The sequence below is a fragment of the Glycine max genome, chromosome 16 (assembly GCF_000004515.6).
Source record: "Glycine max cultivar Williams 82 chromosome 16, Glycine_max_v4.0, whole genome shotgun sequence".
NCBI classification, from domain to species: Eukaryota; Viridiplantae; Streptophyta; class Magnoliopsida; order Fabales; family Fabaceae; genus Glycine; species Glycine max.
The window spans coordinates 4,408,044-4,421,264 of NC_038252.2; the positions used below are offsets into that span (position 1 = coordinate 4,408,044).

General features: G+C 35.1%; 2 protein-coding genes across 6 annotated transcripts; both read right to left on the minus strand.

Annotated features, from left to right (window-relative positions):
* Nucleotides 1–1,313: 1,313 nt before the first annotated feature.
* LOC100306318 (40S ribosomal protein S27) lies at nt 1,314–2,544 on the minus strand. The gene is made up of 4 exons (NM_001361072.1): nt 2,458–2,544; nt 1,999–2,100; nt 1,838–1,866; nt 1,314–1,711 (listed from the first exon to the last, which is right to left on the minus strand). The coding sequence occupies exons 1-4, from the start codon at nt 2,458–2,460 to the stop codon at nt 1,585–1,587; spliced, it is 261 nt and encodes an 86-aa protein (NP_001348001.1). The 5' UTR covers nt 2,461–2,544; the 3' UTR covers nt 1,314–1,584.
* Nucleotides 2,545–5,646: 3,102 nt separating this feature from the next.
* Nucleotides 5,647–13,170, minus strand: LOC100792955 (calcium-dependent mitochondrial ATP-magnesium/phosphate carrier protein 3). Of its 5 annotated transcripts, XM_041010780.1 has the most exons (10): nt 12,262–13,170; nt 11,955–12,061; nt 11,079–11,339; nt 10,867–10,978; nt 10,368–10,451; nt 9,789–10,280; nt 8,679–9,068; nt 6,486–7,277; nt 6,310–6,400; nt 5,647–6,202 (listed from the first exon to the last, which is right to left on the minus strand). In XM_041010780.1, the coding sequence occupies exons 7-10, from the start codon at nt 9,037–9,039 to the stop codon at nt 6,025–6,027; spliced, it is 1,422 nt and encodes a 473-aa protein (XP_040866714.1). In that variant the 5' UTR covers nt 9,040–9,068; nt 9,789–10,280; nt 10,368–10,451; nt 10,867–10,978; nt 11,079–11,339; nt 11,955–12,061; nt 12,262–13,170; the 3' UTR covers nt 5,647–6,024. The 5 variants fall into 5 exon arrangements, with proteins under 5 accessions (XP_040866714.1, XP_014624389.1, XP_014624388.1 ...); XM_014768903.3 differs by lacking the exon at nt 11,955–12,061; XM_014768902.3 differs by lacking the exon at nt 11,955–12,061 and having other exon boundaries at nt 11,079–11,349.
* Between the last annotated feature and the right edge of the window lie 51 nt (nt 13,171–13,221).

Below are 13,221 nucleotides of genomic sequence, written 5' to 3' on the forward strand. Positions count from 1 at the left end.
ATTATATCTGTGAATAAGAGGTCACTAAGGTATAGAGGAAACACTGAAATTAGTAATTGTTTAGGGGGATAGAGCAATGGCTTTGTTGTAAAAGGAGAAAGTGAGAGAAACCCTTTTCCTTCTTTTCACTTTCTGGATCGTAAACTTGCATGTTGTTTCAGCCGATGGAAAGTAACCTCAAAAACTTGGGCGTTGATGGCATACCCATAAAATCTTGAAATCAAATACCCGTTCTATTGTAACGAAAACGATAGGTTGATCATAATACGGTAATAACTTTTGTTGAGGGTGCAAGAATTACACAAGCTACTTAGGTACAACGATGGACTTCTTTGGGGAAATTAGGTTAGCGAAAAGAGAGGGTTAAACAAAGCTAGTTCGACCAGTAGTTCTTAGACAACGTGAAGGTTTATTTCGTTGTAGTCACTCCAGATTACACGACAATAAACTTCGTTGTAGTCACTCCAGATTACACGACAATAAACAGCAACAGAGAAGCCTAAAAGTATAAATAAAACATGGTTATTTTTATGTTTCAAAAATTTGGACTATTACCTCATTACCTTGAACGAACATACAAGCAAAAGCATTTTAAAAAAATTCAACTACGGGGTTAAAATCACTTCCTGATTATAAATTTATAGCAAAAAATCTTCTGATTTATAAAATCATTTCAGTAAGAATTTTTAAGAGATGTAGCCATCGCTAAGACTACTAAATACTAAAGCAGGAAAGTTTCACAGGAGCTGCCCTAAAACCACTCGAAGGAGCATTACAAATAAACTTCACTTGTTTGGTGAGTGTTAGAATAAAGCACGAAAGTGTGAAGCTAAGTATTTTTAGCTGAAGAGAATGGATGTCAGGAAAACATGGAACGTGAAAACAAAAACACTTAACCACCCAAACAAATGAAAAGAAAGAACCTAAAACTGAGCTTCTTTAACAAGAGGGCCTAGAGATACAACTACAGGGATCTTAGTAAAAAGTGCTCTAGATGCATACGGTTCCAAGTTAATGATAGATAATAAAAAGGTTTTGATTCTAGTTTTCCTTGCAATGGCCTGGTACAGGGTGATACTTCTGATATTTCAGGTTAGGACTCATTTTATTTGGCAGTTTTGCATTGGATGAGTTACTTTCTAATGACATTCAAAACACATACCACTAAGGTAAGGTAATGTTTCACAGTTTAAGATAGGGAGCAAATACAAGCTTCATATTTTGAAATTAATTTAACAAGGCACATTTAACTGCGCAGAACAAACAAGGTAACCACAGTAAAAGAAGGAAAGGAAGCAGACACACCAAGAACTATCAGAAAAATATCTACCATACTGAAGAAACAAAGATACATTTACCATAACATGCAGTCTAATTTAATATAAAAGTAAGCATCTAACATAGCCACATGAACCCAATTGCAGTAAAGAGAAATGCAAAATTAGGTGTAATCCCTAATGTCTTGGATAAGCTTGTAGACTCAAGTCTTACAAATTTAACAAAATTAACATATCATCATAACCAAAACAAAAGAAGGCATTACTGAAACTCTCCAATCACAAACAAAAAAAGATGGCAATCCACTCAGTCTCCCTTCTTCCTAAAGGAGCATCCCTCGGTTAGCCTTGCCCGGCCACCGGTTGGTTGACACAAGACAGTCTGGCAGTTTCCGCATACAACAACAGTCTGAGAGTGGCTAAAGACAGTGGTTCTGCAGTCATATTCATACCACTCAAGTATTAAAACAAATCCACAATCAAATTCATAACACTCGAGCTATTTTATGTACACAATCAAAATCAATAATAGGAAGGGAAAAAAAGACGATCCAACTTACATGTTGAAGCAACCCTGGCACTTAACATCCTTCAAAAGAGGAATAAAACATGCAAACAAAACCAATTAGGCAAAAATTAAAAATCCAAATGGGAGACAAATACCCTTAAAAGAAAAATAAAAAAAATAAAAAAGGGATGATCGAATTTCTAATGAAAATACCATGAAGAAAGAGTTTGGTGACTGAACAAGACGCTTGAGCTTGTGTTTCCTCTTCTCAAGCTCAACCGGAGGATTTAGCAAATCAATATCATTTTGAAGAACCTATCAAACCCAGAAGCACAAAAACTTGACAGTTATTCATCAAACGTAACCACTTTCATATAAGCGAAACGCAGCAACAAAATTAAAATAATAAAAAAATTGCACCATCGCCACAGAAATCAAAATACAACTCGAAAAAATCGCATCATCGTCAGAGAGAAAAACAAAAGGTTCCGACCTTTCTTTCCTAGGCGAAACGCAGCAACAAAATATAACGTAAAAAGAAATTGCAACAGCTTTCTTCTGTCTTAATAGTTAATAATGAGTTTCTCTAATAAAATGAAACATAGGGAAATAGAAGATGGAAACATGGGCAAAAACATGTTCAGATCTGAAACGATGAAAGAGGGGACTCACCATGTTGAGCGAAGAAATTGGGGGAGCTAAAAACCCTAGAGAAGGAAGACAGTGAGTTGCGGCGGGAGAAGGAGAGAATAAGGTTTCGATTCAGCAGCGTCAAATGCTTATATATATAAAAATGGGGTGTGCCCATAAAAATGGCTGTCAGGCCCGGCCCAAAAGTCGGTGTTGGATGGGTTCTTAAGATCAAAGAAAAGCAAACGATTTATTTATAAATTAAAAATGAAATCAAACTCTAACATGTGGTCGAAAATATTTTTTGCACTAAAAGTGAATGAATTTTTATTTTAGGGTGGAAAATGAATGAATTAAGATTTATATGGAATTTGAAAAAAATAACTAAAATTATTTTTAAAACTTTAAGTTAAGTGGTAATATATTAGGGTTTGTTTGGGGTCGTTGCAAACTTTTGATTTTTAAATTTTAAATGTAATTTTCAAAACAAAATATATTTAGTAAAAATAGAACTGAAATGAGTTTTAAATTATTTTTAAAACTAGGCAAAAAAATTGTGAATTTAATTTTTAATTTAAAAAAGTACACATTTAAACATTTGATGATAACATTTTTTGTCACCACTACATCACCATCATCATTACCATCATTGTCACTGTCATAACTAGTATCACTAGCATCACCACCATCATTACCGATATCACTATCACTATCAACATTGTTACTATTATCACCACTACTACCATAATTAGTGTCACCATTGTTACTACCACAATCATCATTGTCACCAATATCATTACTATTGGCAGCGCTACCACCATCAATGTCATCGTCACTGTCATTGTCACCCCCATCAACAATATCACCTTCGCCACCACAATCACCATCAATGTTGCCGCAACCACCACCACCACCCCACCACCATTGCAACCAACACCATCGATATTGTTACAACCATTAATATCACCTTTATCATTGTCACCACAATCATCACTAATACCATCTCTGTCACTAACACCACTATTGATTGTCACTATAACCATCGTTGGTATCTCTATCGTCAACATTATCATCATCATTGTCATCACTACCACACAAAAACACCCATAAAACTATTTTTAATATAATATGAAACTTTTGAAATTAATTTATTTGAAACTAATCATATTTTATAAACTAGATTAATTTTTTTAAAACTAAAACTAAATACTGGTTGAGAAAAATAATACTCTATGTTTTGCTACATCATCGTTGCCAGTAAATACTCAACATTAATGTCTTGGTGACACACACATATATATATATATATACACACACTTTAACTAACATAGTAAAACTTTATTAACATTTATCATCTCTCTTTATCCCTCTCATGATATTACATGACTATCATACATGTAATTCTCAATTCTCTCACTTTCCATAAAAAAAATACTATTATATATAGATTAGGCTAATTAAAATATAGTTATAGCAAACATAATTTTTTTTTGTTTAAACCTCATGTATCTTCCATTGAAGGAAATTATGTTTGAGTCGAGTAAGATTATTATAGGTAACAAAATTATCGATCGAAATATTTAACTCAATTGCATACTTAGAACTGAAACTTGAGACCTCTGGTTAAGTTATAACAATCTTATTTCAATTGATTTATACATCCAATGATAAAATAATGACTAATTAAAATTGAATTAGAACCCTGGTCTAATTATCTAATTTACACCTAATAAAATCAGAATATAATTTATGGTCTCGACGTTTCCTCTCAAACTTCATAGATATATCCTTCATTAGAATGTCATTCAACATCATTATGTTGTCTCCTTTTTCCGTATTATTTTTGTTGTGGCAACATTTTTCCCTTATAGCTTTGGAGTGTTGGCATATTAGTTATGAATAAGTTTAATTTTTTTTAAAGTTAATTTGTGACTTATTTGACTATTTTAAATGCTTGTTTGATCAAATTAAACTTGTTGCTAAAAAAAATATTATGAAGAAATAATTTGGGTGCATTTTTTTAGATACCGTAGTGCTAATTTTCTATTCAAAATTGAAGTTTTACATTAATAACCAACGCCAACTCCTCTTCAAGAAAATAAAAAACCAACGCCAACTTCTAATGCTGATATTTATTGTGCGAATTATTAAGATGAAATTCTAAATTCAATTAGCTATGAACACTAGAAATACTTACAATAATAGACTTAAGTTTGGTCCCATTATAAAACTGGACTCGTTTAGGCAAGGTCTTCTCGATGACCATGGAATATAACATGAAAAAAACTATTAAGGAGGGGAAAAGAGGTATCGATAATGGTAGAGTTTCAAAGTCACGGAAGCATGAGGTTTTCAATCACTATTGAGAATTGACCAAAACTAAATATGGAGTTTGTGGGGAAAAAAAACACACTCATATATTTATTACTTAAAAATCACACAATCAAAAATAAGAGAATACATCATAAACAAAATAGAAAAAGATTACAAATTTATTTAACGTAATTCGGATTTTCATTTCTACATTCATGATCTCTTCACAACAAGTTTTTCCATCTCTTTTCATATAATGTCAAATTTAAGCATCATATAAGTAAAGACAAGACTCTTAAACATGAACCTTAAGGTTTTAAATTAAAGTTTGATGTTAAATTCTCTTATATTGTATGTTCATGGCCTATTAATATAAATTTCCTTAGTGTTTATCCCCTCAAATGTACAACAAGGATTATTACCTTATGATAAGAAAAACTTGTGAAATAGAATATTATAAAAACTCAAGTCAATTTTCTCAAATTTCTAGTTATTTTTCCAATTTGTTCTTTAAAAATAGTGTTTGAGTCAGAAAAGTAAACAAAAAATAAACAAGTTGGTCAAATACACTCTTAGCGCCTTGGTGGCAAGTGCAAGTTAGTAGAAATACCAACCTCTCATCTTTTCATGAGCAAACTAACAATACAGAATGAGAAATATGAATACAGAACTTTCATATCCATTATTAGAAATTTTCATTTTCTAATATAAACTCCCCAAGACAGCGGATCAAAAAATAAATAACGGACCGAGACGATAGAAGTTTAAGAAATTAATAACACAATGCAGTAAACAGTAATTAAGCAAATTCAAAATAATATTAGAGAAAACAGAATCAAAATGGCATACAAACTGGATACGATACCTAAATTTTTCATTAACTGAGAAGTAATCGAACAAATAAAGGGGCATGACAAGTTAAACAAATATAAGTATTACTATTAAGAGTAAGACGATCAATCTGAGCCACTAAATATGACAAATTACAACTACAAAATCGGATCCTAACCGAGTATAGTGTGCTTCTCTATCATACAAAACTTCAGCTAATTGGTATGAAGCTTCATATCAGTTTAATGAAACACCATGCGGGACAAACCAATTTTGTCCTCAAGAATTTTGAAGAATTTAATGCTATTTAAATAAGAATGAATTTAGACAATTGTCACAATAATCAATTGTATTTGTAGACTTTATTCTTGTCATCAATGTCTACATTGCAAAACCATTTCCAATGTATAGTTGTGCCAACGGTCAGCCATGTCAATAAGATTAATTACCAAGCAGTAAATTTCTTCACTCCAAATCCAAACTTTTTTTCATAGACTCATAAACCATGTAGGTGATGCTTGCTGACGGTACAACTTTGAGTAAGTTAGGAAATATTCCTTTGTAGAACCCCCTCAAACCTTCATGTTCAAGGGTTTTCCTGAATACATCAGCCATTCCCTTATATGAGCGTTGAGCCTGCATTCTGAAATCAACATGTCTTTCATTTTCTAATTTCCATAGAAAGCTGAAACCGTTTAAGTTACTAGATATTTAAGCAACAATCTAAAACACATTGCAACCAAAGCTTACCTTGTTCTAACCACCTGCAGCGGGTAAACACATGTTGCTCCAAGAGTTCCAGATACAGTTCCACATCCTAATTGTACTAGAGGACCAGGTTCTACAGAAGGCCACAGAATTTAAATACAAAACTGAAGGCAATATCTGATATGGAACATTACATATGAATAAGTTTTTTGTTTTACCTCCATCATGAAGAATATACTGCTTGGACATATCCTTCAAGGTTTCATATGCAGCAAGATCTATGCCGGCATAAGGGATAATCCCAAGAAGAGAAGGAATCAATCCCCTATAAAATGCCCGGGGTCCTTCCTGAACCCATATATCTTTTGAAAGGGTTCCAAGACTAGGAATTCTTCCACTTTTACAAGCATGGGTTTGTAGTCTTGTTTTAACAAGATCCATGGGATATATTGCAGTTTGAGCTACAGCGCCAGCAATACCACCAGCTAGCAGCCGCCCCATAGCTCCAATATTAGCAGCCTTTGCCTCATCCCCTTTGGCTCTCGTAATGAAGCTCTTCAGCATCTCATAGCTATAAAATCTAATGGCACTCTCAGGGGCCACCTTAAGAACATTTAAGCCATTGCCTCGAAAAAATCCTAACAAACCACCCTTTTTCCAAATATCTTTAATTGCAGGCATTATATGAGATTGTGTTGTTTGGATTTGCAATACCACCTTTAGCCGGTCAAGGGGTGCAGTTGCTGTGCGTGACGCTGCACCTGCTACTCCTCCTGCAATCAGATACCTGCTTGCATGAATGTGCTTACCAATACCTGCTGGAATAACAGTCTGTTCCCCTATATCAACCACACATATCCGCTCCAAATAATGGTAAATGTTCTCAATGGTTGCCTCATGAGGGTAAAGCAGCAGAAAATCCCTCCATTCTTCAAATGTTATAACACCATTATTATCCTTATCAACACGCTCAACAAAACGGGCGAGTTCTTCATCATCAATCTTAATTCCTACAATAGAGACTAGTTTGGCTTATTGAATGAAACAACCACCAAAGTACATTACAAGATCAAAATCACATAACAATAATACACTAAATAAATTAGAGTCCTGCAATCCAAATTCAACATTTTCAGTCAGATAGAAATCAAAGGGCTATATTGTGTATGCTGTCCATGTTTACTAAGGGCAGACGAAAACAAAACAGCAAAATTGTGTAATCGGTCAATCAAACAACAAGGGCATATGGAGTTAGAAGTAAAGTTTAAGTTAAAACTACCGTTCAAATAAACCTAACATCATGTAAATAAGGTTGTTAGGTAATTTTTACTTTCCTTTTCCATTCAACTTCTACAATGTAACCAACCAGATCCTTTACAGGTAAGCAAATCTTATAGTTAAATTGCTTTCGTTGGGAAGAAATATGCCAAAAAGTGCAAGTTCTCACCACTACGTGCATGTTTGAATAATGGTTACGTTGAACATAACTAGCTTTCATTCTAAAGCAACAAGGGACTTACTTTCTTGTCTTGGAAAGTGGGAAAACCCAATTGAACGTGGTTTCAATGGGGAACCAAACACACTCATATACATCAGCAAATGTAATCAGGACTTTTCTGAATTTTAACACAAATTTCCAAGAAGATGCACATAGCCTAGTATCAGAGTCTGGCAAGGAAATGTACACAACAGAATCACAGTCCAACCTCCAATTTTTCTTATGACTTGAGATGAACATTTGATGCCAGCTTGCACCACTATTTTAACCAGTTAAACAATGGCAAGCACATCTTTCTTTTTTTTCAAGTTAGGGACCACTTAATACACTATTAGATTTCTGTTTTTTTTTTTATAAAAAAAAAACAAGTGAAGTACTAAATAATTTATCCTTATTTAATATAATGAACGTTTTTCTTTTCATTAAATACCGTGTGCCCGGTTGAAATCTGCTTTCCTTTTATTAAATTTGTAATTCACTATCCTGACCAACCCAAATTAGATGCAAGTTAGAACTTAAGTTCGGATCTAACTCAAACACTAAAACTAGCTCTTGAGGAGAGAGTTGAGTTGTCCTCCACTTATATACACTATTTTGGTCATATTATTAACCAATAAACTAATTAATAACAGCTTGATAACAAGTAACAATAGATTCTTATATCATCTTAGAATTTTTGTTTGAATATAACTCAAATCCAAAAGATAACTCAACGGCAAGATGACTTATATATACTATTTTGACCATATGACTAGTCGACATGAGGTGATCTCAAACAACATTTTTTTACACACAAATTCTATCTCAAACTAACCTACCTAAACAAAACCAAAACACAAACATCCACTGAATTTGCAAGAAAACAACGAACAATTCCGTTAAAACACAACAAGAGAGAGAACAAAACACATGCCTGCTCTCACAAGCGCCTCCCAAAGCTCCTCGGGCAAAATGCACCCATTATGCGCAACATCAATGGCCTGAAAAATGCGATAAAGCTCAAGTTCCTTGTCGTCCATATACTTCCTGAACTCCTGGAAATCCACTCTCCCATCCTTGTTGGCATCGCAAGCGTTCAACAAATCTTTGGCGTACTTATACTCTGACGGAATCTGAAGCGCCGAGAGACCCGCTTCAATGTGGGAGTAGTCCAAGAACCCGAGATTCTCTCTGTCGAAGAAATCGAAGAGGCTCCGAATCCGCACCTCACGTGTTTCCTTCGTCTCCTGCGACGCTAGCAGCACGTGATCCATCGTCGCCTTCTTCATCCCCATTGGAATGGAATAAAAACGCTTTCCCAATTCTGAAAACAAAACATGAAATAATGGAAATGAAAAGAGTAAAAAATAATACAGTAAGTGGTTTTGAATGCGGGTGAAGGAAATTGGATTTAACAGGGATCGAATGAATGGGAGAGCCTATAAGCGTGCGTGCGTGTGTGCTTTTACTTTTTGATTTTTCCGAGAAGGGTGGGGGGAATTCAACGGAACGCGAAAACGACAGTGGGAGGACGTAAACGACGGGAACATGAAGAGACTTTTTTGCCGTTTTGGGGAATTACGGTTCCATGGGGACGGAGATTGCTACTACCGGCGACGATGAGGGGGATCGCCGACGATGATGCCCGATACGCACGTCGTCATCTCGCAAAAGAGACTTATGCTTCTTGTTGCCGAATAATAATAATAATAATAATAAATGATGTGATTGTGATGAATCGGACAGTGTGAGATGCAGAAAAGTTTCGAGTTTGGAAGGATTCTTTCTTTCTTCATTTTTTTTTCCTTTTTAAATTTTATTTTATTTTGCTTCTTGGTATTGGCTTTGGCACGTTCGGTGGTAACACGTGGTACACATGGCCTTTTGGGATTTTTACGGCCTAATATAATCATTTGTTTGTTTGGTTGGGAGATAAAGTTAATTCCTAGAAATAAATAAAAAATAGTTTTTTTCCTTTTACTTTATCTTTGATTTAATTTCAATTATTTATTTTTTTATTTTCTTATATTCAACCAAAACTAACCTATAATATTAAGGAGAATGACGTGTAGGAAGCGGTAAATGATAAGTAATGAATCTTGGCATAGAGGTCGCGAATGTGAGCCAGTTTGGCATTCTCGTCTTCAAGACGTTTGTTGTCCTTCTCAAGACACTCGATGGATTTAGTCATTTGAGCAACCGATGATGAGTGGTTTATGAAATCCAAAACATGCTCAGAAAATTGTGTCATTTGCACCCAAGTTGTCTGATATAGCAAAAGTGTCTTGTGCTGCCTCTTTCATGGACTCATGCTCGTGAGGCTCCAAGGTTGCTAGATCAATTAGGAGCTGCTGTTCTACAGCAAAGGCCATTTGTCTTTGCCTTTGTGTCCTTGACATTAATTTTCTTTCACTGCTTGAAAGTTGGGTTTGTTGACTGAGACCAATAACATCAAGCTGGCTATGTTCACCACAAGGAACATTAGTAATACTTGATTGTTTTGGGACATCTATGGGATTAAAGGATGGGAAACCACCTGTAATGAAAGGGAGACAATGAGTTGAGTTTAAATAAGGCAAAATCAAACATATAAACACCTGTAATGAAAGGAAGTCATACTCACAACAGAAAATTGACTGAGGTGAAGGTGATTTCAAGTTTTGTGATAGACTGAATTGGCCACCTAACCAACCCAATGGACAAGAGCCTGTAAAAACATCAAGAGAATTTCATACAAGGCTTCTCAGAATTTCATATTTTTAAGAGGACATGTTTAGACTACTACTGTTACAGTTTATTTTGTGATCAAGAGGAAAGGTAGGGTATAAAACTTTACCCAATTAAAATTTCATATATCCCAAATAAAAATTGTAACTTGGGATGCCACTTAATTTCCACAACATGTCTAAAATAATGTCTTTTCTATATGTACAATTGACCTGGGTACAAGGCTAAAAAGAATAAAACTACTTCAATAATGCAAAAAACATTGGAAAAGGTTTGATTGTAAAGAATAATGGGAAAAATAAAATAAAATCAAAAGGAGGTCACTTGAATTTGAAAAATGAGAATGACAACAACGCAAAATAAAGGAGAAGTGCAAGGAAGAAAATAAACACTACCAAATGATGGATCAGCACCAACATCAGCAAAAATGTGCCTTGGAAACACATGCTGTTGACCACCGATAGTTGAAAGTGTTGATTCTGATAGGCAAGATAATGGCGATGCTTTCTTCTCAATAGCATCACATTACACAGAATTAGTCAAGAGAGAAAAATATGGATCCAGAAAATCATCATAACCACATATTATGGAAAATCAAAGGGGATACCTCTAGTACTTCATCTTCACTCTGTGAAAGCTCAGCGTCGGATACAACCATCGATGTTGGATCCTCAGAATTGCCCATGATTCTCATCTTTTTGGAATGATTTACTAGCAACTTACCATCCTCATCCAAATCTTGATCATTTTGGTCACCTTCCCCAAAACCATTAAGAGTTATTTTACTGCTTAAGCTTTGCTGCACAAGGCTTTTATTATTATGTAGCAGCTCATCCTCCCACACCTTGTAACCGCAAGATCCTTGGCCCTGTTTGATACTAAATTATTTAATTATCAGTATGAATAAATACATTGACCATGGAGGACCAAAATAAAATTCTACATAACAAGAAGTCAATAAAATCCAAGATAAACAAAAAAAACAATATTAAGTCACTTACACTATAATAAAGTAATCTGCTAAATACTCATCTATTCTGAACACATAAACATACAAGTCTGCTGCGCTTGCATTGGTGTATGCTGAAAGTAGAGGGGAATTTCTCGAAAGTGGAAAGAAAAGAGAGAGAAAAGTTCACTTCTAAAAACAAAGATTCAAATTTCAAATTTCTTTCTCCTTTCTCACTTTCTCTCCACCATACCCAACAGAACTTAGGCATTTTCATGCTAAAAATACAATTTTTTTTCCTTAGAAAACCAACAACTCACAACACAGAAAGCAGTTAAAACTAGAGTAGAAATTAATAAGAAGCACACACGCGTTGTTGATTCCACACCAACAACAAGATTACTACTCAACCGAACAATGCTACCAATAATAATCATCCAACAACATGCCATTCCCAGGAAAAAAAAGCTCTTAAGTCAAGGTAAGCCTTTTAATCTCAACAGAACAGAACAAAAACAAGCATCATACCACAACCTGTTTAATATAGGGCAAACAAAATAGTATTTGTTCTGTGATGTTGCCTTCTCCCTTTTACACACTCCAGCACCACACTGACACTCAGGATACTTAAACGGCGGAGGCTGCAAAAAAACACTCTCAACATCGCGATCATCGCACCATTTAACAAAACCGTTATTACATCTTTCACCCTAATAAGTAATAACCAACCAAACAACCAAAAAAGACATGACAGTTAAAAAAAAAAACAAAACTTGATAATCAAGAAAGGAAGATTTTTTTTAAAAAAATGTTGGAAGTTGGAACTGTTTTACATACATACATTTTTTATGGGGCAAGCATAGTACTCCCTGCGGGGGTTTTTCTGACTCTTTGAGGTTCTCTTTCGCAACGGCTATGGCCACAGCGACACCATATGTTCTTGGAGTATTGGGAATCGTTGTTGAGGATTTGATGAGGGGACATTCCCAGTACCAGTGACCCTGCTGCTTGCACCTCAAGCACGTGCCGTTTTTCTTTCTTGCATTCAAGTCTTGTTGAGAGTAACGGGGATAAGTTTCTTGAGTGTTTTGGTTTTGTGTGAGTTGAGAACAGAGTGTGGATGAGAGGGGTGGTGGCAGAGGCGTGTTCGCCTCTGTTTCGCACTCTTTCATCGCATGATCCATGCGATTGGTAATGGCAAGTGTGGGGGTGGCACCAAAACGATGATCAAAGTGTGAAGATCAAGAAGAACAGAAAATACAAGAAGATGAAGATGTGAAGAAAGAGAGACAGAGAGAAGAAAGTTGTGTGGACCGAAGCCTAAGTTCTTGTTGTCGTTTGAGGTGTATATATAGACATGGTCGGGAGAAGGTCCAGAGTACTGAGGAAGCTATTTCAAAACTTGCAAGAGAAGTTGTCAATGATTTGGAAGGACAGAACCAAGACCAATGTCCACGTTGGCCACAATTATAGCATGTATCTTGTTGCATTCGTTCCTCAAGGTTTGGAGATTTGGAAGGACAGTACGAAGACCAATGTCCTTGTTGGCCACAATTATATCATGTATCTTGTTGCATTCATTTCACAAGGTCTGGGGAACAGTTACTGGGAATTTTAACTTGAGATGTTGAAGGTGATAAAGCCCAGAGAGCAATGGTTACGTCTGGTTCACACAATTCTTTCTTGCTTTTACTGGTTGGTAGAAAGAGATAAAAAAAAAAAAAGACTTATTGATATGAAGAGTTCAGTAATCTAATCGGTGCAGTTATTTACAAGTACTGTAGAAGAGAGAAAATAAGGT